General features: G+C 46.4%; 1 protein-coding gene across 2 annotated transcripts in view; it reads left to right on the forward strand.

Annotated features, from left to right (window-relative positions):
* The first annotated feature begins 2,435 nt into the window (after nt 1-2,435).
* The window catches only part of LOC135252790 (TGF-beta receptor type-1-like), a 40,336-nt gene continuing 16,067 nt past the window's right edge, over nt 2,436-26,704 (forward strand). For both annotated transcript variants that reach the window (XM_064331295.1, XM_064331296.1), the window contains exons 1-2: nt 2,436-2,587; nt 24,122-24,361. In XM_064331295.1, coding sequence (XP_064187365.1) covers nt 2,518-2,587; nt 24,122-24,361 — 310 coding nt within the window. In that variant the 5' untranslated portion in view covers nt 2,436-2,517. The remainder of the gene's footprint in view (nt 2,588-24,121; nt 24,362-26,704) is intronic.

The raw sequence follows: 26,704 nt of genomic DNA on the forward strand, positions 1-26,704 counted from the left end.
ACATATCTCCCTTCTGAATCAGAGATGCACCTCTTGTACTATAGAGGTCCAGTATCTGGTTTTTCATTCTGTCTGAACAGCATTAGCTAATTAGCTGTTTAACTGTGTAATTGGTTAAGGGCAGGCTCACCATACATCTGGGGTGGGGGAGGGGGTTGTAATGGTACAAAGAGACCTACATAACCAGCTGGACTGCAGTCCTTAGGGACCAGAGTAGCACACCCCTTCTTTAAATGAATAACGCTCCATAGTACCAGTGGAATCATTTAAAATGCAACCTCCACTGCCTGTATCTGACCAATTAGGGCTCAAGAGCTGATATCTCTCTGGTATTTGGCTTGATTGAATTACTGACAAATTACACTAAAGTGTATTTTATTCCCATAAGATAACACATTCATATTTGCCCTACATATTTAACCACTATTACAATTTTGACTATGCAGGCATAGAGAAATTGCCTCTTTTTCTATGTCAACATACATTATTTAAATGACTGACACAGGCAAAATTGATCTGGACTGTAGTGTTTTTAGACCCTTAATTGCAGAGCATAATGTGCCATTTCCACTGTGTCCGTGAATTCTGCTGAAAACTTCCACATTTCCCACTTACAAATACAAAATTTGAAATGATCATTTGTCAAATAATAATTTGATATCAGGGATTGAAAAAGAATGCCCTGCTGCACTTTGCCTTATTTTATTTAATCTAGACTACAGTGCTAGGTTAGGATCACCTTTAGGAGATTTTATGCACTTTGCAAGTCATTTGTGAGCATTTTTAATACAGTAAAATGATCATCCTCTCAGTCAATTGAGTAGCTGATCTCTGGAAGTACTAGACTGCTTAGTGGCCTGTGGTCCATGTCATTTTAGGTCTCTAACAGGCAAACTGTCTAATTCTCTTGAGCCCATTACTGCCTCTCAGAGACTGACAAGACAGACAGTTTCAGGTGGCTTCCCAAATTACGGTGCGTATATTGAAGTTACACCAACCAATAGGATGGGATATGATGCACCAGTCATCCATGGCCTCTGTTGGCACACCTCAACTAGCGTGGATTATCGATCACACCTCAAACAGAGGATGTTGCAAAATCGAAAGAGCAGCATTCGACATTCATTCTCTCGTTGGGTTCTTTTTTTACTGCAGTGCGCACAAAACTAGCGTTGATTTCGGGGACGGAGATCAAACAATGGATGGTCATCAATCTCTGCCACCGTCTGCAGGCTGCATGGGGGAAGGGAGTGGGTCAAACGCTTTCTGCCTCGGATGAAGCCGCACCGACCGCTGGAGGAACAAAAACAGACACACACGCAAGCTTGTGCATGCACCATTGTCTTTGACATAAAAATAAACGTGCGTTTCTACATGTTCTCTCACAATATCGTAAGCACTATCGATATACAATTGTCACGGTACCTAACAAGTCGCCTAAAATAAATAAAATGGAAAACTAGCCTACACACACTGCAACCATACAGCTATCAAGATTTAGATTCAGTTTTATTTTCATTTCAATTTGTCAGATGCCAGGGTGCTGTAATTCAGTTGCCTCGAGTGAGAAACGTTTTCTTTAATACTGAATTAAAATTACGTAATATAAAAACAGTGTATTCTACTAGCCGTCTGGATTTGACAATGACCATCACTGAAACGAAAGTGAATCCCAATGGGGTCACGAGGCCAACGGTCTATCCAGCAGCATCAAACCCCACACTTGATGTGAGCTCATATGGTTTTAAACTACCTGGCTGAGAACAAAGCTGTTTTGCTCAGATGTTCAACACTAGAGGGGCTTGGGTTTTTGTTTATATTTGACTAGTAGGCTATTAGCCTGCAGTATCTTGAGAAAGAACACATTGATATCTGATCTTTCTCAAATTCCCATGCAAACTGTAGACTTCGGCGGCTAACCGTTGTAAAACATTATAGACATTAGCAGTGTTTCAAATTCATACAAACAAGAATGTAAAACGCAAATGATTGGGAACAGCGTTATAAATATACAGCAATAAAAGCAAATGCTCATTAACTTCAGAAGATCGTATGTGAGCGCTACGCTACGCGTTCCGCTCTCAAATTCCATCCCGCGTGTTCCACCGTTCACATTCGGTGGGAAGACCGTTAGCTTTACTAGTAGGCTACGAAAGGATTTAAAAAATTTTTTATTAACAAAATATATAAAATTAACGTAATAGCCTATCGTTCCATGAATACTTTAGCAGTTAATAACTTTGCATAAAATTCACAATTTTTAACATAATACATTTGAAGTAATTGGTGTACTAGCCTACGTAACTTCAACTTTTAGCTGCCAATAGTCATAGTACGCCGATCTCTGTTACCGCACCCCAGTACACTAATGTTTACCACGGCCGCGGTCAAGAGTGGGGACGTTCAGTCTGGGCGGGGTGTGGTGGCGGTGCCAGCCAATCAGACGCTTTTTTTCCTCAAGCAAAGACTAGATAAGTTGTGAGACCGCTAGCTAGTCTGGAGTAAGTGTGAATCAGAATGGATGCAGTACCCTGTTGTCTAGCACTAATGGTCCTGCTAGTTGGGACTGGGATGCAGGAAACTCACGGTAAGCGAGATGGCTGACTTGAAAATTGCATTTTTGCTCACTGCTGTTGAGTTCGATTTCGGATCGTCCGTTGCTGCTCTTTGTTTCAAGAAAGCGTCTGCTCAAATACTCTTTTCAAAGATGGCGCAGGTCAGACAGAGCCGCGCTATCTGGAATGTTTATTGTTAGCTAGCCAGCTACCTAAGGGAATGTCCATGCGAAGAAGAGGAAAGAGCGACAGAAAGACCTAAAAGTCATTTACTTCTGACGGTGCTTCGGAAAAGTCAGAGATGAAAGCTGGTTTCATAAAGGACAAGTCACTTGCTTCCTACTGTGTACAAGTTTTGCTTGATTGATACACTCCGCTGAGCAGAAATTAAGTTGTCATCCAGTTTTGCGATGTATAGTTTATTGGCTTCAAGATAGCCAAAGGTCTCCAGACACGGTGGACACTGATTGGGAACTATATGTGGCGAATTAGCCATAGCCTGCGTGTTATTACACGAGGCAATTTCACTAATGCTAGTGGCCAAAAGAAGTAATATTCCATATTGTAATTGTTCTGTTCGTTTTACGTTTTAAATTCTAGAATGAACATTTTGTAGAATATTGATTATGGTATATATGCAAAAAGGTTATCAGGCAAGTAACTTGCTAGGTGGTTACTTCTTTTCGTAGCTGGCTGCTCTCCACTGTAGTAAGCAAGTTAAAACGTTACACACTGGACCAAGTCCGTGGAACTATCTAACGTTGTGTGAATAACTTCGTATGTGATGTTGCAAGCTTTCCCACGTTTAACGACCCGTAGCTAAGATAGCTACGTTTCTGGTCTTTGTATGAGTCGGGTCGCTTAACGTTACTTGTGGCTTGATGCGATAGACTTTAACACGATGGAAGGTAATTTTAGGTTGCCAGCTAGCTATTTCATCATAAACAAACGCAAAGGTTCCGAGCGTCCTTGCTAGATGGCTGACTAACTTCACTGGTTTGAGTATCTCAAGTATACGTTAGTTAAATTAGCTAGCTAGTGCTAACTATGTAGATAAGTTGGCTGCTTCCATTCTCAACATCGTTTAAAGTACTTACTGCGGACGATATTATAGCAGTAATGTTACCGTTAACCTGCTCACCAGTTAATTAACCACATCCGTTTTTCCAAGTGTACGAGCTAGCTACGGTCTTTTAAGTTAAAAATATATTAGATAATTAGCTTGAGTGACAAACCCCAACAAAGAGCGCTGATATGCGCATCACTTGATTGACAAGGTAACGTTAGCGCTGGTTACGATAGCGAATAGTGGCGCTTAGAAGATGCACTAATGTTGGCTACCTTGTTAGATACATTAATTTGTATCGTAGGTAGTGCCAACATTTCCATCTATTGTCTCGGAATATGACATTAAATATAGCTATTCCCTGTTAAATTGTATCGATAACCATGTAGAATGTAATCTGTTGGCGAGCACTGTCGTTAATGTATAGCTTATTGTTGAGTTTGCTAGCTATTTGTAAGCAAATGCATGAATGAACTGATGGTTTTACTCCAAATGTAACGTTGGACTTGGATGCAGATGTTATACCTATAGATACATTAAAGTCATTAACAGAATTTGAGATCGGTTTATGGGCAAATCATGTAGTTAAAATTTACTAGTGATAGAACAGTGGTTGCGCTCTCACCTGACAAATTAAAAGTGAATTAATATGCTTGCGTTGAGAATGGGGTAAATATTTCCTTTGGAATGAACGCTTTTGAGTTGGGAACGGGATTCGCATATCCAGGCGACATGGAGCTGAAACCAAGCGAAATGATTTGCATTAGAATGTACTGAAATCAATACCACCGATGCTGAGAAGCTAGTGCTGTTGGATAAAAGAAACCTGACTCAAATTGAAGGTGCTGGGCGTGTGCACGTTTTTCTGCATTTGCTGAACTCCTGCTTAGCTGATGTCTACTATGTTTGACATTTTAGCATATTTTATAGCCAGAGCTAGGAAATGCAGTTACACACCCCAATATACGTGGAGCGGTGCTTCTATTTTTCATCAGTAATGCGTTGCAGTGTCTCCCATGGGAATTTTGAGAAACGATGATGGAACATTCAAATTTTGTGAGATTGTAAAAATGCAAACACGCGATGTAGGTCTTTGTATGTTCGTTTTTATCCCGAGACCCACACAAGCTCACTTTTGTCACATTTGTGCAACCATGGGATGTCATTCTGAATGATTAAAAATCGGAAAAAATGGCAATTCTTCAGAGCCTTACCTTGGTTTACCCGCCTCGGATTGCCGCGTTACCTTGAACCACTCCTGTCAACACAATTTTTTTTTTGTAGATTTCTCTGTAATAAAGACTGTGTACTGTGCACATATGAAATGATAAATTTGCCTCACACTGATGTACCCCACGTCAGTGGTAGGTAGCTTACCTTTTGTTAAATAAAATCTAATAGTAAGCACAGTCAAACGATGGGAAATAAAGACTAAATCTCTATACCATTTTGTAATGGCGGTTTATTGGATCCTTTTAAGATATTACTAACGTTTAACATGCGAATTTATCAAAATAAAGTGAAAGACAATAAATTAATTTTATTTGAAATTTATTATGTTGTAAAACGCAAATAACGGTTTGCAAGAATTTGTTAAACTGGTAGGGCTTTTCATCTTTGGTTTCAGTGTTTCTCTAATGAAATAATGATATTTGAATTCGGATAATGTGTTATTTGCAATGACATTCAATTTAAGTCGGTTCTTGTTTGTATTTACAATCCCAGTTTTTGCTTGGACATGATGTAAGCAACTGATATGGGGACAAAATGTGTTAGAGTAAGACCATTTTGTTGTATAAAACTGTTATTCTAACCGTCAAAATAAGATGAACTCTAATCAGTTGCTAACATGGGAAATCTGCATTATCATAAGCATGGTTAGCTTTATTCACACTCTTACAAAATGAAATATTCACAGTATTTTTAAACTGCAACCATTTAATTCATGAAATGATTTCATGCAAATGTGTATCAGGTGCAGCACATCTTTAAGTACTCATATAGCTCCTCTGTGTCCATGCAGAAAGTAAATCATACCAATTCTGAAAGCAAACCATGAACACCAATGCTGACATGTTGACTCTTCAAAGAGTAACACGAGGGAAAAGGCCAGTCAATAGAGCTGTACTGCGTAATAACCAGAGGTCATGTTGGAATTACTTATCAACATTTCAATGCAGTATTGGCCTTGCCTCCAAGATAACTCTTCATATTTTCTGCAAGGTATGTTTGATACATAAAGTTTAACTAGGCTATACAGTAACTTTTGTTTTGGCTTTTTTTGTTGGAGAATCTGAAGTATTTATGACTTCATACTCTATTTTGTGCTTGTAGCTTTTTCAAACTTACGAAAGGCTTCGTGTTTACCTTAATTTTCTTTAGTCCCGTGTTTGAAATATTACAGCCGGCCAACATGGTTCAGAAGCTCTTTTAATGAAGTTAGTTTAGTCTCTAACTGTAATATCCCTGCTCTGTTTCATGCAAGTAATTTTCAGTTGTTGTGTCCCTAAAAATAATACTTTCATCTGCAAGTCATTGCAGCGCCGTCGAATTGGCTGTATGGTGCATGTTGGGCTCATGTGCGATGGAGTCAATTTGCTTATTTCTAAGGACTGAGATGAGCTATGGCCCAGTTCATCTTCCACACAGTTCATCTATGATCATTCTCAGCATATACGGTGTAAATCGATTAATTTATTATGATGGATAAACTTACACTGCTTTTAAGTTACACAGTCATGGGAGGCTGAGGGTGCAAGAGAGTAGCATGTAGAGGATATGCAATGATAAATTGGCTCTACTTTTGAATTGAAACGTTTTACTGGATAGTTAGCTGGCTTGGTAAACCACAATGTTGTGTAGATAGTGCTGAGCAAGCAGTCCAATGTGCTGTTTTCATTGACTGCACTGATTTGTTTTTTTTTTGTTGTACATTTTTTAATCGAAGAATGTGTTTTTCTGCTTGTCAAATATGTAGGCTAGTTTGTAGGTGAGTGTTTTGTGAGCTGGTTCTTCGGAAGTGACGCACACTTCCTGTTTTGCTGCTTCTGTTGAGGAAACGTTGTTTATAGCCTACTTCTTGGCCCTGAATTAAAGTGTACCGTCCCTTCTAAATGTTTTAAACCAGGCTATGACGCTGGAATTCATTGGTAGCGTTGGGTATTTTCAAGTCACCAGCCGACTTGTGTTATTAGCTATGCGTGGCAATCTAGATGGCTTAACAAAATGTATTGGAACCTTGATCTTACATGAGCAGTTCAAAGGTAGCGTTAGGTTGGCAACCTTTTCTGAAATTACCCAGTTGGCTCCTGTCAGTGATATTGGATTAACACACACTCAACAGAAAGTTATTTGGCTAGTGCTAGCAATGACAGTTGCTGATATGGAGAAGGGGGGGAGGGGGGAGTGGGGCGGGAGATGAAAGGAAAATTGCGAAGGTTACCCTGCCATTCCCTAGCTGAACAGGGAAGGACATAATTCTGCTGTGTATTGATGAAAAGGAAATGGCAATGTGTTCTGACATATATGATGAGTAATACACACACTTCTGCCAGGGTAGGGGTTGAGGAAGACACTGTAGAACTAGCACTTATTTGCTATGTGAGATTCTAATTGCTAGATTGTAAGTGTCAGTCTAGTTTCCACTCTAGAAGTAACAGCTGTGTTATTTGTTTATGGATGTCATTTAATTTGTTTTCATTTTGCTGCTTTGTTTGCATTTGTATCGCAAGTTCTTATCATGGAAAAATTAATTCTGGAATCAATTTTGTCAGCCTGTAGTTCATTGTAGCATTTCGGTAGAAGCAGATGGGATGGGACTTAGCTGTTTTAAAAGCTGTTTGCACTGGCTATGCTGAGGCCTACATGTATAAGTTGTGCTGCTGAATTTATAAAGTCGGGGGTCTGGTTGATGTCACCACATCAGTTTCCCCAATTTAATGCCTTCGTGGTCTTGGGTGAAGTGAACATTCACCAGTTTACTTCTATAGAATTCCTTTCCCAATTCTTATTGTCTGAGGGACTCCCGTTGTGGTGTTAGCAGGATTCTCTGCTGAGTAACACATCAATGGGAAGGCTGTTTACATAGTTCCACCCAGCAGAAAAGGAAAGCAGGCCTAATTTTGCTTCCCACTCGTGTTTTGACAGTACATTCTCTCTAGGAAATTTCTCCTTGAGTGCTGATCGGAGTAGCTGCTACCTGTGGGAAGATTGCTGTGAAACGCGAGACATCCGTGCAGTGGCTGCATCGTGCTCTGGTGTGAATTGTCACAGGAGCCTCCTTTCGGCTTGTCGCAGTTTTCCGATTTCGTCGTCCCTTGCCCCCCCCCCCCCCCCTGCCAAACGCTAATCACGTGAGGAGCAGGTTTGACTAGGAGGTCGGGTCAGGACTCTGAAGGAGAAGGTCTGGGGGGGGGGCTTCGCGGGGTTCTGAAACCACGCCGACGAACAATGACTGATAAACCTTTGAGAGCGCATTCGGAAATGTAGCCACGTAAAAAGATCTCATCTCGCCCTTTCCGTTGCTTACTTAAAACCATATTTATTTTGTCTTTTTTTTTTTTTTTTTTGCCGCAAACACAACCTAATATTTTGGCACCAGTCCCAGCATTTAATTTGACAAAAATCCACAGAGCCTGTGGTGAGCGCTTGTGTTTGGTCGATGGAAAACGGCCCAATTTCTTCCTTGTTTAAAATAAATAGTAAAATTCAGTCATAAAACCCGAGGCAGTAAAAATGCCCCATATATATTCCTGCCAGTGCGTCCTTTGAAAATGTCTTAAGCCCGCAGATGTTAATTTGCTGAAAGCTCCAGCGTGATAAAGAGGCCATATCTGGACATCGGGCGGGGAGAGAGGGGGTTGGGGGTCACGACTGGTGACATCTGCCAGAAAGGATCTTTTCCTGCACCGTGGCCCACATGTGGTAAGCACAAAAGACCTGCCTTAATTGCCTGGGGGGTGGGGGGGACTAGGTGGGACTGGCTGTGACCTATGGAAATGATTCCTGGTGTCCTGGTGAAGAGGCGAAGCTGAACACCATCTGTGTGTGTGTGTGTGTGTGCGCGTGCACCTGCGTGTGTGCGTACACGCACAAGCGTGTATGTGTGTGTGTGTGTGCGCGCATATGTGTGTGCATATGTGTGTGCTCATGCATGCATTTGTGTGTGTGTGTGTGTGTGTGTGTGTGTACCCATGTGTGTGCGCGTACACACGCGTGCCTTCTTCCTCACGTGATTTCAAGGTAATGCTGAACGGGGAGCCAGCAGGCAGGCAGGGATTGTGGTTGCCAGGAGACGGAAGTAATTAATTCGCCCGCGCAGGGAGGCGATGAGCGAAGTGTTGAGGGCAACGCATTGATGAGGGGATCAATCACATGACCCAGCCTTCCCCCTTCCCCCACAATTTACTCCTTCCCCACCCCCACCTCCTGAATGCTAACTCTCAGGCAAAGCGCTTCTCCCTGCACTAGCCCCGCTGGGCGTGTGTGAGGATGAGGAGGGTGGCAGCTTGGGAAACAAAAGGGGGTGGGGGTGGTGGGGAGGGGCGGGAGGGCGAGGCGAAGGTGCATCGGTTGCGGGGAATGCGCGGGTCACGTGACACGCGCTCACACACGGCGTGGCAGAAGGGGAGCTCTGCGCTCTTTGTGCGCGGTGCAGCCACGCTCCGCTCCTTTGTCTGCCCGTCTCTCTCTCTCTCTCGCGTGTGCGGAGCCAGTCCCGTCCGCGCGGGAGGCGCAGAGCTGAAATCGTCTCCCGGACGATCCTCAAATGCCCCTCGCTAGATTACGCTCTTCTGGCTGTTTGCTCAGATGCCAGCGTTTCCGTTCCACCGTGTTCAGGCTGTTATGTATTTAAACAGCGCATTAGCATCTGTCTCTTTCATCCGAGGGGAAGAGAGTTGTGCTCCACTGAAAAGTCATTGATGCAGAAATAAGCCCCGCGAGCTAAAACAGGAATATTAGTTCAGTTTCACCCCCCCCTCCCCTCCCATCCCCCTCAATAAGATTAGCACCCATGGTGAGGAATAGTGCGGTCTGTCTCTTCTGAGAACGCGTTGGGAATGCATTGGCGAGTGCTTGAGAGGTCTGTGTTTGTTCGGCAGACCTGCGCCCTCGACAGGGTCTTCCGTGTGAGAGACGCCGCTCCTGCCCGAGCCGCTGTCGCGTTTCTTTGGGATCTCTTCGCATCAGCGAGTCTCCTCGCGGTTCCGGCGCTTTTAAATAAAATATGGATTCATTAGCGGGGAGAAATTGCTCGGCCTCCGGCGAAGATCGGTTCCATCGAGCGGAGAGCGGCGAACGAGGCCGCGCCCGACCTTCCCTCCGTCAGCCGGCGCGGCTGAGCGGCTCTGGCCCTGACCGTCTGAGCCCCGAAAGGAACCCGAGCACGCCGCGCTGCGGTCTCCTCAGACCAGGGCTGGGGAGACCTCGTATGACCCCCCCCAAACCGGAGGGGGAGGCGCTGGGGAAACGGGTGCCGGGACCTCCCCCCCAAACTCCGCCCGTTCCGTCCCATCGTCCGCTCGACCGGGCACGGGCCGACGAGGGTTTTGGGACCTCGTCTCGCATGCCTTTTAATTACGGAGGCGGCCAAGGGGCTGCTTTGGGTTGGCCATCCTTAACGGGAAGAGGACAGCACACTGCTTGCCCCTTCATTTTGATATTTCATTTTAACGATTCTTTGGAATTACGCACAAAGATTCAGTTTTCTCTACTTTTTTTTGTGCGTAGTAATCCTTGAGTTCCGAACTCCCGCTGCCACTGAACAGTACTCCTCTATTGAATGCGAGATAATTAAATTACTGCATTAGAGGTCGCAGGCCCAGGCTTCTAAGATGTGAAATCCAATTGCTATTGATTTGTGAAATTTGAGCCATTGTCTTGGTGTGCTGTGCTTGGCGCTATTGAATTAGTCTTTTGAGGCTTTTCATTTGCCGTCTCTTTAGAGCCCACGATGCAACAGGACCTTGAACCCTGGCCTTTCTGGCTACAGTGGCGCTGTGGAATAGCAGCGCTCTAAGAGGCTCGTGGGTATTTTCATCGAGGAGCCCAACGTGCCCGCGAAGCATGACTGTGATCTGTGTCTGTTAATCTGATATTTGAACATATCTATTCATACACTGTCTTCATGTGATCTTGCTCTATTACTGATGAAGATCACACACCCATAAATCATTAAATGAATTTTATTTAAACATTTTTATATATACATGTTCCTATATCAAAGAAATTTACATGGGCCTAAATTGTTAAACGCATAGGCTATATGGAAACGAACATACGATTGTAAAATGGACTTGTATGATAGATTGGTGGGTGCTGTTTTGCTTTGAGGAAACAGTCCGCTCGAACGCCTCTCCCTCACTGAAAAGGCGAAAGACCGTTGAAGGAGAGTATTTTCCGTTTGGTCGCAGAATCGTTCTCCCCATCGGGTGCTGTCCAGAGCGTCAGCTTCAGAAGTTTAGCGAGTCGTGTGTGTGTTCGCACTCATAAGTGAAAAGTGTGTGGCTCAAAACATACTGGTCAGACTGCAGTTACAGCAGGTGGCTCGAGGTCGTATTTTATGTCCGTTTTATTCGCCGGGTCACGTCTGTTCATCTGTCTCCCAGCCGGTTCTGCGCTCCGTCCTAATCTGCATAGGGTTTTAAAATCCTGACCTTCCCCACACATCAAGCACTTTAGCCCTAAGCAGGAAATGCAATTTTTGCTTGCAGTACCTGCAGTTATCAAAATTGAATTAGAACTTTTTCATGCTGTCGGTCTTTTCCTCTGTGTCTTGCGCTTTTGTCAAAAGTTTCGTCATAACAGACATAACAGTGTATTGGCACGTTGATTGGTGGGGGGGGAATAAAACTAAAAATGTAGCACAGGCAGGGGTTCGAGCGCCCTTTCAGTCAGTAGCTAGTAGGCTAAGTACAGAAATTGCAGCTACTAGGCTAAGTGTTTCATGTAGCGAGCCAACAGTTCTTGCTTTAGGATTTCTTTTTTGTCCCACTCTTGCTTGCAGATCCCTTTCAAGTTCGTAAATATTCTTGGGTCTTCTTAAGTGCAAGACTTTCAAAAGTCTGGGGTCCGCGAAGGCCATTCCCACACCTTAACCTTTCGTTCCATTAAGCAGTTTGTGGATGATGTTGAAATTCTCAGTTTCAATTTCTTCCCTGGCTCTGGGATATTAGCGTTTGGGATTTGTTGATATTTCGCTGAACTCTTTCTTCCTTCCACCAGCATGATATGTTCTGTGCCGCTGGCTGCCACACAGCCCCAAAACAGAATAGATCCACCCACGTGCTTAATGGTTGGCAAGGTGTTCTCCTCTTCAAATTCTTCCCGTTTTTCCCCAAATGTGGGCTGTCTTTGGTGGTTGTGGCCAGAGAGTTACATTTTTGTTCCATCAGTCCACAACACTTTGTTCCAAAAAGTCTGTCTTCTCTATGTGTTGTTGCCTACTTCAGACGTCTACTTTCGGGATGAAATCACAGGAAAGGGTTCTTTCTGACAAATCATTTTTCTTGACTTCAACAGTTCCCCTTAACTTCCATTTCTTAATTACGTTTCTGACTGTGCAAATTCCCAGGTGGAAGCATTTAGCAATCTCCATATAGCCTTCCCCTCCTTTTGTAAGAGCCAAGTCCACAGTCAGCTGCTTGAAAGACTCCATGTTTGTTGAGTTAGCACAACATCCTGGGAGGTTAGAACGGTCAGTCAGAGCCTTTATTAAGCTGTGGAATTGTGTTTATCTGGCTTTAATTTCAGACCAAACCAAGTTTTGAGAGATGAAGAAACCTGTTAATGGGTCAGCTGGAAGGGTGGCTAAACCATTGCACATTCCACATTTACTGTTTTATACCAATTTATTTCTCAAGCTGTTAAAATCAGAAAATAAATAGTGCTTGTGCCTTTAGAATTTGCAGAAATACAGCCTTTTAAAGTTTGTAACCTGTAGCCATTGTGTTTTAACATCTTTTCACTTAAAGATTCAATAAAAGATGGAATTTGACCAGGGATGCTCAAGCTTTTGCATACCCCTGTATAGCTGTGTTAATGCGTCTGCGGCTTTGTCTCGTATGCTAACCTGTGGCCTGACGACAAGTTCCTCATGTCTATCTTCGACTTTAAATGAATTTGGGCCAGCAGGTGAACTGCATTAGTGACTACTGCAGTCAAGGCTCTTCACACCGAGAAAGGCTCCCACAGTCATAAGAGAAGTGAAAATGAAGGTTTGGAGACGCTGTTGTATGAAGTGAATGTGAACTTTAACAACCCTTTGCAGTGAAAACGCAAAGCGCGGCGTCCATGGCTACGAATCGAATAGATTACGTTCACAAAATGTCAGTCGATATTCTGGTACGTGCGCGCGCGCGTGTGTGCTCGTGCAGGCGCGTGCGTTTCTGCACATCAGCAGATGAAAATATGAATTATGGTTCTTGTAGTGTTTCTCCTCCTCGGCTCAGCCCTTTCTTGGAGCCTGAACGAAGCGCGCCACGCACTCGGCGTGGAGCCCACGGCGCCGCCGCCCCTTTCCGTGTAAAAATAATGAGATCATTTTATTCAGACGCTCTCATTACAGCAGGTTCCCCCGCCGGCTCATTGCTGTGAATGACGTGTAATGAAGAGGCTCTGCGCCGTGAGCGAGAGTGCGCCGGCTTTAGCGTCGCGCTACGATTCGGGTTCGGGGCGGTGTGATGGGTCGGCGCCGAACGCCTGCCCTCCCCGTTTTTAAACGAGGCCCACCCTGACCCGTGCCCCCCCCGCCGCCCTGCGGCTGCCTAACTGCGCGCCCAGGGAGGGGCAGAGGGGAGGGGGGAGGGTGTCAGAGGGAACGCATCCCGCGGCCCGGTGAAAGGATGAGTAACGGCGGGCTGTCTGGCAGCGATAACCGGGTGAAGGTGTAAAGGGATCTCGCTGGATCCCTGGAAGGAGACCACCTCTTTCCCTAGAGTTTTGGGGGGGTGGGGGGTGCGGGGGGTGCGAGGGGCAGCAGCAGAATCATTTGGGTATGGTGTTAGCTGAATGGTCACATTTGGTAACTTTCTTTTACGCACATGAATCGGAGTCCACTGTAATGACATCAAAGCAACAGGCCATCGTGTTGAATGCTGCTGTTCACATTTATTCCCCCCATGAAGTCGTGGCGTATTTTAAGTGTTTTAAGCGTCTTGGTGTCCTGGGTGTGTGCTGCTAGATCGTTTTTAGTTTGCCAACGGACAACTGAACACAGGTTTATGGAATTAACTATGTGGCTGGCCTGCTACAGAATACATCCAAGATTGTATATTTTTTTTGATAAATATATACAAAGGCTAGTTAACAATTAGATATACCCAACACTGTTATTGGTAGCCAGTATTGCTGCCTACGTCAGATCTCAAAATGGTGTTCCCCTGTCCTTGCACATGATTTGTGTGCTTGTCTTTGTTTGTCCTCTTAGCCAAAAATGGAAAGTGTGCAACATGAAATCTGCTCATCAATTAATTTTGCTGCTGCTGCCTTTGGTAGCTAAAGAATAGAGGTATCATGGCCTATTTTGTGTGTTGATAAACAAGCCACATCACCCAAATTGTTTCCCAGCTTACTATTGCAATTAGCCTATAGGTTTTGCATGTCAATACAGAGCCCCCCCTACGGGATTGAATGGCAGAGTGCATGTACCTGCATTATCAAAATTCAGCACATTTTCCCCCCCCCCCTCTTTTTTTCGTATTTTTATTGCTTAGAAAATGACTAGTCCTGCATTAATGTGACCTTTGTACTGTTTTGTAATGCTCATTGTTGTTGAAGTAAACACCCTTTTAGAAAATCGATTCTCACATCTGGTAGTGGCTACATTCTTGTACCTTTGGTTTTGCTGAAATGTTTCCAGGCGATGCTGTAATTTCCTGATGTGTACAGAGGGAGTACGTGCCTGATTTTGAGATGACTCCCTTTGTCTAGTGTCTCTGGTTTATCCCATGAATTCAGCCATTCATATCTGTTCAGAAAGGTAAATGTTCATAGGAAATGTTGTGTTTCATTTGTTGCATTGTGCATCAGTGCTGCTCAACCCACACAGGCAGTTTAAGTGCCTCCTCTTGCCCTTTGGTGTTGCAAGTCATCTGTCCACTTCATTTTGCGCTCTGACAGACTTCTCAGTTTGCTGACCCCATCCGAAAATAGTCCTGGCGTTGAGGCCACGGTCCTCGCTGCCCTTTCAAAAGCAGCCTTCCGCAGAATTGCCGTCCACCCCAGCTTTCACCCCCCCCCAAGCTTTCTCTTCAGGGTGATGTCAATATATTTAAAGCTGCCGCGTTCAGCAGGGGAAACCGATACAGGAGTGCTGTCTGCACCCAGCCCCCACGCCTTCACTTTCGCTGTCAGCGCGCGTTAGCTTCATTGGTTTTGTCCTCAGATCCCCGGCTTTGTTGTTTCGGCGATGGAGACTGGCAGCGGGAGCCGCGGCTTGGAAGGCCAGCGAGGGCGCTCGTTATTCCCGCCCCGCCCTGGCTCAGCCCGCCCCGTCCCAGAGCGCTGAGGGGAAGCGCTAGCGCGCCCTCTTTTTACGAGGGGAGAAAAAGCGCGTCACCGCTGCCGAGCTGCGGGGCGACGGAGAGGAGTCCGCTCTCTTCTGGCTAATTACTCAGCCGGCGCGTCTCACGCAGAGCGGCGCTTCTGACAGAAAGGCGCGTTGTTGTGATAAACACGCGAAAGCTATCGTGGCGCGCTCGTTTCGCAGGGCTGTTCGAAACTGCGCTCGTGGTCAAAATAGTCTCTTTGAGCTCTGTGTGAAGAGCTCTGATTTGACGTGCTGGCGCTGGTGTTCTGAGTCTCAGACTGAGAAATAGGGCTTTGAGAAATCATACCGCTTTTTGGTTCCCTGCTTTACATGCGGGTGTTATCTGAGGGTATGCTTATCAGCAACGGAATCTTCCGGTAAGGATAACGCTGTAATGTGTAACATGATTACGCGGCGCGATGGCGGAGCGATGGCGTGTGTTCTGCTTCCGCCGGCTCCAGAGCGCGCTGTGCTTGCAGCGGGGCGGCGAGTTCAGGCGTCCGCTTGGTATGCAGGCAGGTACGGAGGGATCAGCCCCCTCCTCCCTCCTCCCTCCCCTGGAGTGGTGCCAGCAGGTCATTTTTAACATCAGTCCTGGAAAACAAGAGCACTTTAGAGAGTGAGGGCAGCTGAGGTGGGGGGGGGGGGGTTAGCTCAGGTCTGAGCTGAATCTGAAACTACCCACAATCCATTTCAGTTGAGCTGCAGCGCAGAGCTGTTCTGCTGGAGCGGTTTCGAGGCGCCCGTGTGGGCTCCACATTGTATTAACGTTCTGTGACGTGCGTGCAGCGTTCACATTGGGTATTTGTGGATTTGAGTACATATGGTGATTGGGGGGGAAAAATATCTGCACGTATGAATCAAAAGTATTTATCTGAAAGTCATGCAATGTGTTCAAAGGAAAAACGAACTGTGTTGTGCAAAGAATAAAGTTTCACTTTTTCAGGATAACTGAAAGAAACGTCATTTTTTGTTTAGCTGATGATAGTCATACACCATGAGTCAGTGCCTCAAATGTGTGTTTGTTCCTTCCAGCCCTGTACACTGGAATCATTTGTAAAATGTTATTGAAATATTCAAACATTTAATTGGGTTCTATTACTCAAAATGCAGTACATTATTGCTGAATGCACTACAGCAGCCAGCTGCTTACTGCTCGCTTGACCAGAGCATGACGTGTGTATTGCACGGTGGAGGAGACATCGCTTTTATAACCCGAGAGTATGTGACTGTTTACTTTTCATTTAGGCGTTTATCCCCCCCCCTCACTGATAAGATACCTCAGTTGCTATTCTTGCTGTATGGCCCTTATTCATTATACTCCTTTATCGACTATTTAAAATGTTATGCTTTTTCCCCCCCCAAAAATAGCTAAATATATGGCTTCTTGGGCTCTTGCTTCACAGCAGCATCATTCTGAAAGCGATGACAAAAGCTAGGGGGGATAAAAGCTAGCTACCTTTTTGCGTGCACCCTCTGCAGTCCATGCCTCTGGCTTTCAGCGTGTTATTCTCAGACCTGCTTTCATGACATTCTGACAGACGTTTCGTGACGGAAATTGCATTCCTGTGTGAGGGCCGCTCTGGTGTTAGGACGTCACCTGAAACCGTGACCTTTATCAGACTGCTCTTCCACATTAGAGAGATGAAGGACGTCCATTTTAGAGGAGGCCAGGACCGTAACAATTAAGCCTGTCTTGCATCAGCCCAGCTGATTGATGGGATGATGAAATGGCACTTGGGAAGGTTTGCTAATGCACGGCTAATGCCTCCTTTGTTGCATATGGCTATTGGCGAAGTTTCAATTTGATCATTCAGTTCTGTATTTGGGGCCTTAAAATGGAGGATCATTGTGATGTTATTGATGCTGTCTTGGCTTTCCAGGATTTTATTTATTAGACTCTCGCTGTAGTCAAGTCTAACTGTAGTCAAATCTGAAACATCCTATAGGACAAGGTCCTAATGTCCTTTACTGATTGGCCAATTAGTTTTACCGATTTCTGAACTTGCCGCTCATCAGGCTGTTGTTGCCATTGGACGTGGCTGGAGTAGGCATATTTTTATGCATTTTGTAATTAAGATAAATTGATGCAAGCTGCATTAATCCATCTGTTTTCCTGCAGATTGCACCCTCAATACAGTTTTCGAATCAATACAAACATCTCAACCAAATTGAATATCACTGTGCCTGAGATCAATACACCTGTGATTTCAGGGTGCAGCACAGAGTCCTGTTAATCTGGCTGCTCCTTGTTCATTGTGGTGATCATTTTTTTTCCCTCTCCTGTTGGGAGTACTGGCACCGTGATTGGCTGGCTCATCATGACTCTTATCCTTCACAATAGCGCAGTTATGCCGGGATCCACTGAACGTCATTTTCATTGATGGTTTTGAGCATGAAGCAATTCTGTCATTCGGCACCATGTAAGCATTATTTCCCCTTGGCACGCCTCATTAAAGGGCCTGGTGCTTTACGCACAAGCGCGTCACACGTAAGCTGAAGGCTCCGTTTGGGTGCGTAGCGCGGTGCGGTACACTTTGTTCATCCCCGCTTTGGAGTGTGCCGTCGCTGTGAACGTGTTGGGCTGGTCGTTGTTCCCGCGCCTCCGCGGGAGGATCCTCGGGGCCTTTACGAGGGCAGAGTCTCATCTGCCATTAGGCGCGGAGCGGCGGGGGGTTTGCGCTGGAGCCGTGCGCCGCTCGATCGTAGCCTAGCTACCGCGCGGAGCTTAATGGGTGTTAAAGCGGGAAGCTTGTGCTCTGTCCTCGGGAGGATGAGGAGGAGGAGGAGGGCCCGTCTGCAGCCTCTGTACACCCCCCCCCCCCCCACACCTCACTAACCTCGTGCTAATGCAGTGAGCGTACGGGGCTGAAAACTCTCACGCCTCCCTCCCTCAGAAGGACTGTGCTTAGCACCCCTGCCGCTGCCCTGCTGTGTCGGCTGAGTGTGGATTATTGTACCTCGCTCCGGACCTGCACATCCCTCCTTCCTCTCTGGCCCTGGGCTCCGGGCTGCACGGGATTTACTGTTGGGCATCACAAGAGTATGTAGCTGGCATGCTCAAATCACCCTTTGTGCCAGGACTGATTTACACCTGGCACACCGGGGGGGAGAGGGAGAATCAGGCCAATCCGTGACCTTATGGAGCTGTGGAATATCAGGCAGAAGAGCACCTGCAGTACTACTGGCATTGATGGACAGATCTGAGCATCTCTGGAATATAGGCTCTCCACTGATCTGTATGTTCCTCGCATGAGCTGGTGGCAGACACAGAGGTGGGGAACGGCTCACTGAAAGAAGATAAAGATCAGTGGATCTGTGTGGAAGTTCTCTGTGCAAATTGGCCACTAGCAATCCTCTCCCTTTTCCAGTGCCTCTCTAATGAGCCCGACAGCTCTGGGCAGAACCGTGGGCCTTAAAACAAGAGCGTTGATTGAAACGGGAAAAATACTTTCACTGTCATTTCAGCTACTGGAAGATTTGACGGGTTTATTTGTGAGCCTTGCACTTAAAAAAAAAAAAATAAATAATAATAATGGTCTTCTCACTCGTGTTGAAAACCAGCCAAACAAATGTCCTGTTCTAGTGTGTAGAAGGGCCCCATGGTCAGGTATCTCTAAAGGCACAGTTGTAGTGTGTAGAAGGGCCCCATGGTCAGGTATCTCTTAAGGCACTGTTCTAGTGCGTGTGTGCCAACTCCACAGTGACACACGATTGGCTTTTGCGTCGCCTAGCAAGGGTTCCCTTCGCTACTGAATGTGCACCAGCGACTCCCACTGGCCAGTATTGTGAGCTGCACGTGACACGTCTTCCTCTGACTCATGTCTGTGTCAGCCCGACTTGCAAATTGTGGCGGGATAGGGGGTGGCTGATACCTGGCTGCAGATGATCGCACATGCTTGCAATGAGCAATGTAGTGCGACCATACCTGGGAATATCAAATTGGGGTAAAAAAAGGGGCAGAGCATTAAAAATAACTAAAAGCCAATTGCCCATAGCAGCTGCTACGGTTTGTAGTTTTTCTTCTCTTGGTTTTGAAATGTTGCAGTTTTTCCAGCGATAGTTCCAAAGGATTCCTCTTGTATGTGGCACTGTGGAATCATGGGAGGGCGAGAACAGGCTTGCAGACTGTATCTCTGTTTTTCTCTCATTGATCCGAGCGGCTCTGCCTTTTTAATGAGCTGGATCTGCTACTGCAGTGGGTTGCCTAACTGGAATTTGGGAGAGAACCATCTGCTGTGGTTTAGTGGGTCCTCTGGGCTAGCAGTGTAGCGTGATGGTTTTAGAACAACCTTCATATCTATCGAAGTTGCAGAATTGGTATGCTGGGTGAGGAGCTATCATTGTACCCAGGATGCTTAACATGAGTTGCTTCAATAGATTTCTTGCTATGTGCATTATAAAGTAAGTTATCCGGGCTAATTGCGTTCGCTAAGACACCCAGAATTGGGCAGTGACAGTGGGACCCGCTCTGCCGTTCCAGAGGGAAGAGGGGATGATGGGAGATAAACGGAGGAGGCGCGCAGTCTGGGGAGCACAGAGGAGGCGCGTAGTGGGAGGTGCAGATGCGTTTCGTTTATTCGGCCACGCGTACCTCCAGGCCACGGGATGGAGTTGGGCTGTACGAGGCTGAATGTGAATGCTTCTGAGCCAGCGGCGGTCGCGGCGTCTTTCTCCGCGCGTACGGCTAGCATTAACCGGTTAGGCTGAGATTGCACTTGGCCGGCGAGGTTGCCTAGCAGAGCGGCATGTGGTGTAGCGGTTGGAGCCAGCGGCCTGCTGGTTTCTGTTGCTACTCTGAGCATAATTTATCAATTAAGGGAGCCGATTACACAATTAACCCAGCTGTCCTGGTTCCTCCAGCCTGAACTGGTTTCTGATTTTAAGGTGAAAGCCAAAAACTGGTAGACACTGCAGCCCACCAGGATAAGGGCTAAGAACCCTCGAGTGAGACCATCAGCAGCTGTAGGATCTGATGGCTTTTGGAAGCTTGGTACATGGATTGTACATGTATATAGCAAGGTGCACTATGACCAAAAGTATCTGGACGCCCCTTGGTCTGGGGCTGTTTTTTATGGTTTGGGCTAGGACCCTTAGTTCTTGCAAAGGCAAATCTTAATGCTACAGCATAGAATCACATTCTAGACGATTCTGTGCTTCCTCAACAGTTTGGGCAAGGTCCTTTCCTGTTTCAGCATGACAATGCCCCTGGGTACAAAGGTCCATATAGAAATGGTTTTGTCAAGATCGGTTAGGAAGAACTTGACTGGCTTACACAGTGCCCTGACCTCAACCCCATCCAACACCTTTGGGATCTGTTGGAAAGCCAGTTGCAAGCCAGGGCTAATCATCCAATCAGTGTCTGACCTCACTAATGCTCATCTGGCTGAATGGAAGCAAATCCCTGCAGCAGTGCTCCAACATCTAGTAGCCTATAAAGCCTTCCCAGAAGAGCTGAGGTTCTTATAGCAACAAAGGGTGGACCAACTCCATATTAATGCCCATAATTTTGGATGAGATGTTGGATGTTCAGTGTCTGCATACTTTTGGCCAGTTAGTGTACATTACCGCATCGGCTTCATTTAAAAAAAAAAAAAAAAGCCTAAGTGATCATGTTCATGAATGCAGTTAAAGGCTATCAGAAAAATAGCTTTCTCTTACATAGGCTAGATGGTAAATGGTAAATGGACTGCATTTATATAGCGCTTTTATCCAAAGCGCTTTACAATTGATGCCTCTCATTCGCCAGAGCAGTTAGGGGTTAGGGGTTAGGTGTCTTGCTCAAGGACACTTCGACACGCCACTTTATCTGTCTTCTAAGAGTCTTTCTGAAAGCTCTGCTTTTTCTTTCGCTTGCTATTCCATTCCTTCCTTTGCCTTTTCTTAGATTTAACCAGAACTTTACGCTTCACATTTCAAAAAGTACTTCAAACATTCTTTGTTTCCTTAAAAAAATAATTTGTCAAACTGACTCATCATTCAAGGTTGATTCATTATCCTGTTTCTGTTTTTTTTTTGAAAACTGGATCAGGGTTCTGATGAAATTTGTTTTGAGCCTCCACAAAGGATACCTACACATTGCACATCTCTTCTGTTGGTGTCGGTCTTGGAGCTTAGCTTTTTTTTCAGTCAATGCTGTTTAAAGCCAAATAATATAGCAATAAAATGGCAATTTGGCATTGAAATAAATTTGATTTCTGTATTTATGAATGTGCTGTTTATAAAAAAAAAAAAGCCTAATTTAATTCATGATCACATTTTACAAATTACAGTGAGACCAGCTTTCAGAATAAGCTGCTTATTATAAAAATAATATTGGTCATAATGGGCATAGCCCTGGGTACTAGAATTAATTTAGTGAGTGAATTTAGGAAACGTTTGCAGCAGCAACTGATAAGTGTGTGTGCGTGTGTGTGTGGGCGTGTGTGTGTATTTGAGTACGCATTGCGCGCTCGTGTGTGAGCAGTAGTGAAATGGGCGGGAGATGGAGCCCACAGCCGGTGGGCTAACTGCGGCTCTCCATTAGCGTCGACCCTTGCGCTCCGTCCATTTAAGCGCTTGCTCCGGGTTAATCCCGCCTCCCGCTCCCCGGCTCCCATTCGCAGGCTGATCTCAGCCTCGCTTCCAGAACATCGGGTCTCCCAACCTCCGCCCTCCAAAGGCTCGAGCTTCCATTTTCGTTTTCGGAGTTTCACAGTGGCTTGATAGAAGACTGAAGCTGTTGCAGACTGAAGCTGTTGAATAAATGCTATGATTGCATCACATCCCATCACTGAAGACTTAATTTAGTGGGCTGGAAGAAGTCAGACTTGGAAGAATCAGCAGTGTCTGTGAACTCAATGTTTGGGTGGGAATGATTCATTATTGTGTTTGGTGAGTCATGTGTCTGGCAGATCTCTCAGACACAAACATGTCATAACCCGTCTGCCCAAGCACGCTCCCAGACATGACCTTTTACCCGAAGGAAGTCAACGGGGCTTCACCGGAGACCACTGCAGAAGGGCTTTGTGACAGTTCAAGAATGCACAACCTCCCCCATCCCATAGCATTGCAAATTCGTTTTTTTATTTAGACTTTTTTTGTCTAGACCTTAGAGGGCTGTGTAGGCCTTCTGAATAACCATGTGGACTTAATTGTGGTCTGCGGTTTGTGGGCGTGTTGTTTTTGAAGCCAAATGCTCGCGTTCTGTCTTTGTTTTTCAGTCTTTCTCCTTCAGTTTCACTCCACTGTTTTACTCCCTTCCTTTTTCACTTAGCACTGTTTCTAAGAGTTATTTAGATGAAATGTGGAGTGAAAGAGGGAGGGAAGAAATGGTGAAAGAGAGGGAGAGAGAGAGGGAGTGAGTGCAGGAGTATGGAATTGGTAGGTTATGGCAATTTTGTGGTGCAGTCATGTCAAAGCATTATTGAATTCTGTACCACACTGTTGCCATGGCATACCTTATATGGTATGCTTTCCCTGTCACACTCTAAGCAATAAAAAGTTTATCTTTCACATTCTTCTTTTGTGTCTGTCCAGCACTTCTGTGCCCCAAGACCAGGTCCCCAGGTGCACCATGGGATATGGGTTCAAACCCCCAGGTGGCGCTGTGGCGATATTCTGTTGTTCCTTAATTTCCATAAAGAAAAAACAAATGGCAGGGGATGGCCTAACAAATGGCCTGACTATGGGAAATGTAGGCAGAAATGGCAGCTGCCCCCCCCCCCCCTCCCCCCGGTGGCTGTCGCTGTGGTATCCCTTAGCGGTGAATACTTTGGTGCTGCTCTGGTGAGAAAGCGGCACGGCGCAGGGTGTCTTTGAAATCAGCTGGTGGCCGAGCCGTTTCCATTCTGGCGGTTCACTGTCCTCCGCGCTGGTTTTTGTTTTCTTTGCAGGGGGGGAAAGAGATCGGTTTCCCTCGGATCCTGTGTTCCGGCGCAAAGCCGCATCACGCCGTTTGGCTGAGGGTCGTGCGAGGAGAAGCGCTCTTCGCCGCGGCCTCGCGTCCCGTCCGCTCTGACCGTCTTTCGGATCTGCAGCGCTTATTGCCCGGAAAAGAATGCGCCTCAGGATGCAGGAGACGTGCTTAAACCACACCAAAAGACAGAATTTCTTTAAACTTATTTCTTCCTTCTCCTCTTTGTTTGGCTTACCAGATGTCCCCCTCCAACAGCGCATAAGCAGCAGTCACAATTGGGGTTGCGGGATATGGAAATTTGGCGGCCGGTATCAGTAACTGATATTTGACTGCCCATGTTGGCTGATGCCGATGTTTTGCATTATAGCTCAAATGCAAACCGCTACCAAGTTTTCATATTACTGGAAGCCATACTTGAGCACAGATGTCAACCGATAAAGGAAAAATTGTAACAAATTTTATTTGTGTTACAAAATATGTCAACTTTCTTGCTTTATTATTATTCACCAGACATCGCTAGTCTAGAACACTGCTCTGACACTCCGCATAGCTTTGCTTGTGGGTTTATGTGCAAAACAAATAAGGTTCAGATGACTGCGATTAGATTACGCTATGTGCATCGAATTTCCCCTTCATTTTCCGCTTCGGAGGCACATTAAATGCGCAGGCTCTGGCTCATCAGGGCTCCACAGCGCTCCCATTATAGGAGCGTTTGCTCCTGAAAAGTGATGTGTGCTAACTGGAAATATAATTTAGGAGCACGTCTAATTTGGATGGATTAGTGCGCTCCTGAATTTTTCAACTTGGGAACAGATGTGCTCCTTGGAAAGATTTTTTTTAGCGTCGAGTCCTGTGCATGTATTTACCATCATCATTTTGGCATAATTTATCTTATCATCCGATTAGCAGTACGTTAATTTTAAGCTATTACCAGCCGATAACAACACAACCCTGATCGTATCACGCTGTAACTGAATGTTGAATGGCAAAGGCTTTTGCATTCTGTGAATGGACAGCTTTTTGTAGTGCAGTAAAGAGCTTCTGTCTCTCTGCCTTCCTCTCTCTCTCTCTCTCAGCCTTACAGTGCTACTGCCCCCATTGCTTGAACTCCACCTGCAACACGGATGGGCTCTGCTTCGTTTCCGTCAAGAGGTCGGGGGCCAAATTCACCACCCAGATGATGATGTGCCTGTCGGAGAAGGAGCTCATCCCCCGCGACCGACCCTTCGCCTGCGCGCCCTCCACGAAAGACGACATCGGGGTGTACCCCATGTGCTGCAGCACGGACCTCTGCAACAAGGACCCCAACATCACAGGTGAGGAAGCGGCGCCTCCCCCCGTCTCTCCTCTGGTACTGAAGTCTCTTGGGTGAACCCGCTGAGTCATTATTTTCATTGCCTCCTGTATTTATTCCAATATGAAAAGTGTTTGTGATAATTAGGCCATTATTGGCTGGAGTATCCCTGATGCAAGGATGTGGTGGCGTTCTGGGTCAGTTGGACTGGCAGTTGTGTTGCTTTTCCCCCAGCAGTACACCTACGTTGCCAGCTCATGTTCCTATTAGCTAATGTTTTTTTGTTTTTTTTTCGTTCGGCAACATACAGAACTTTCTGTCTTTCTGTGGAGTTCTTTAGTCCTTTAGCTTACAGTTTAAACTGGTTTATAACAAGCTAGCTTGCTAACCATTTTTCTGAAGTGCTCACACTGCTAGCTCTAACAGTTTGCTTGCTAGGTAGCCAGTCAACCATTTTTAATGTAGAAAGTGGTATGGGTTAGCCGTTAAAAAATAAATACAAACATAAAACTGAAAATGAATCCTTCATGCACAGCTGTAATTCAGATATGGAACGTTCATCTTTGATGGGTCCTGAAACAAAGCACTTAACCAGTTGGCAAGGATTAAAACTTCCACCCTCTGGTAATTACATTTATTGACCCTCTATTCTCCAGGTCATTGTTTGCGCTCGGCAGAAGGGAGTGGCTTGTTGAAGACTCATTTTAATGGAAATTCTTGTCCTTGACATGACTCGCTTAGACAATTTGGTTATGCTACTGAACTTTCTCCCTCAGAATAATTAACTGTGATTGGTGTTTGCGTGTTTTTAATACTTTGTGTATTTGCACAGGGATATTATTTTAGTGAAATGTCATCTGTGCAATTATTATAAGCCAGTTATGTTTTGTAAAGTTGACTGTGTGTATTAACCGTGATGCCCGTCGGGGTACAGGATAAAATATCACACGTGCGAGAGCGGCCATCTTCAAAAACGGTCTGTAGCTCCAAACCGCAGTGACGAGACCGCGAGCCAATCGGTTTCGGCGCTTTCGGTGTTGCCGCTCGCCGTCGAGCCGCACAGCCCCTCAGCCGGAGTGCTGATGGGCCTCGCCCTCCCTCTGCCGCGCCCCCCCGGCCTCTGGGAGCGGGCACGTACTGATGCGCTGCGGCTCTTCGGAGGTGGGCCTGGCTAAACGCCCCTGTGCCTCGGTCTCCTCTGTGCGGCCGGGCCGCGGGGAAGGATCGCACCCTTCGCCAAATCGGGGGGGCGCTGAAACGAAGCCGCAGAAGCGGCTCTGTGAGTCCGCAGCTCGCCGTGGCGGGCGGGGCTGCGCGGTCGTTTGTCGGGGCTCTGACGATGAAGCGGGGGTTCTGCGGGCTCCTCTGGGGTGGAGCGTCTGTTCTCAGAGCGCGTTGTGCCGTGCCTTCCAGTCAAGTGCGCGGTCGTTACCGTAAAGGGGCCTCCACTTTAGGGCTGTCCAGCTCCTTTATGTCCTCCCCCCAGCCCCGCGAAGCTCGCTTTCTGCTCACCCCCCCCCCCCCCTTGCTCAAAAGCGCGCGTTTGAGGCAGACTGAGCCCTCGATGAATCGCGTAGCGTCGGTAACCCCTCCCCCCTGCCCCCCACCCCCCAGCACTTCCAGCCGCTGGCGGCGTCGCCGCTCCGGACGTCGTCGCGGGCGCGCAGCCCCGGTTACCGTTCGCCCGGGGACGGCGCGGTAAGCAGCGCGGTACGCAGCGCGGCGCTCGGCTGAGGGAGAGGTCATCGCTTTTACGCCAGCGGAGGGCCGGGCCGCGCGCGATTGATGGATTAATGCAGCCCAATTGATCGGCGGCGTCCCAGGAGGCCCGGCGCGGCCCGCCTGATTGCAGAGTGCCCCGCGGCACCGTAACGAGATTACCCTCCGCAGATTAAGTCCAGCAACTTTAAGGAATTGGCTTCATGGACGTCGCCGCGCGGGGGGAGAAAGTGTTTCATCGAAGGCGGCGGAGTTACCGCGCTGTTCACCATGCAGCAGATGTTGCCGTTAGCACTTGGGTACAGTGGGCAGAATAGCTGATGCTTTTACGTGTGCCAGAGCGTGCAGGGCCACTTTAATGTAGGCAAAAAACGTGTGTTCCAAAACATTTAAAAATGTAAATTTATTCATATTATACAAATTAGTTTTGGGGTAAAAACTTAAATTTTGTTGCTTGCAAACACACACACACACACACAGATAGATAGATAGATGCTAGGTAATGTACATGCGCATTCCAGCTATTCTGAATGCTGCCTTTGTTTTAAGGCCTTTGTGTGGCCGTGTGTGAGCGTGATAAAGAGCGTCTGTTCCAGCGCTGCAGTGCGAGCTGGTGGTTAATGAGGCCTGCACATGTGGCCCCTAA

This window comes from Anguilla rostrata, chromosome 4 (assembly GCF_018555375.3).
Source record: "Anguilla rostrata isolate EN2019 chromosome 4, ASM1855537v3, whole genome shotgun sequence".
Taxonomy (NCBI): Eukaryota; Metazoa; Chordata; class Actinopteri; order Anguilliformes; family Anguillidae; genus Anguilla; species Anguilla rostrata.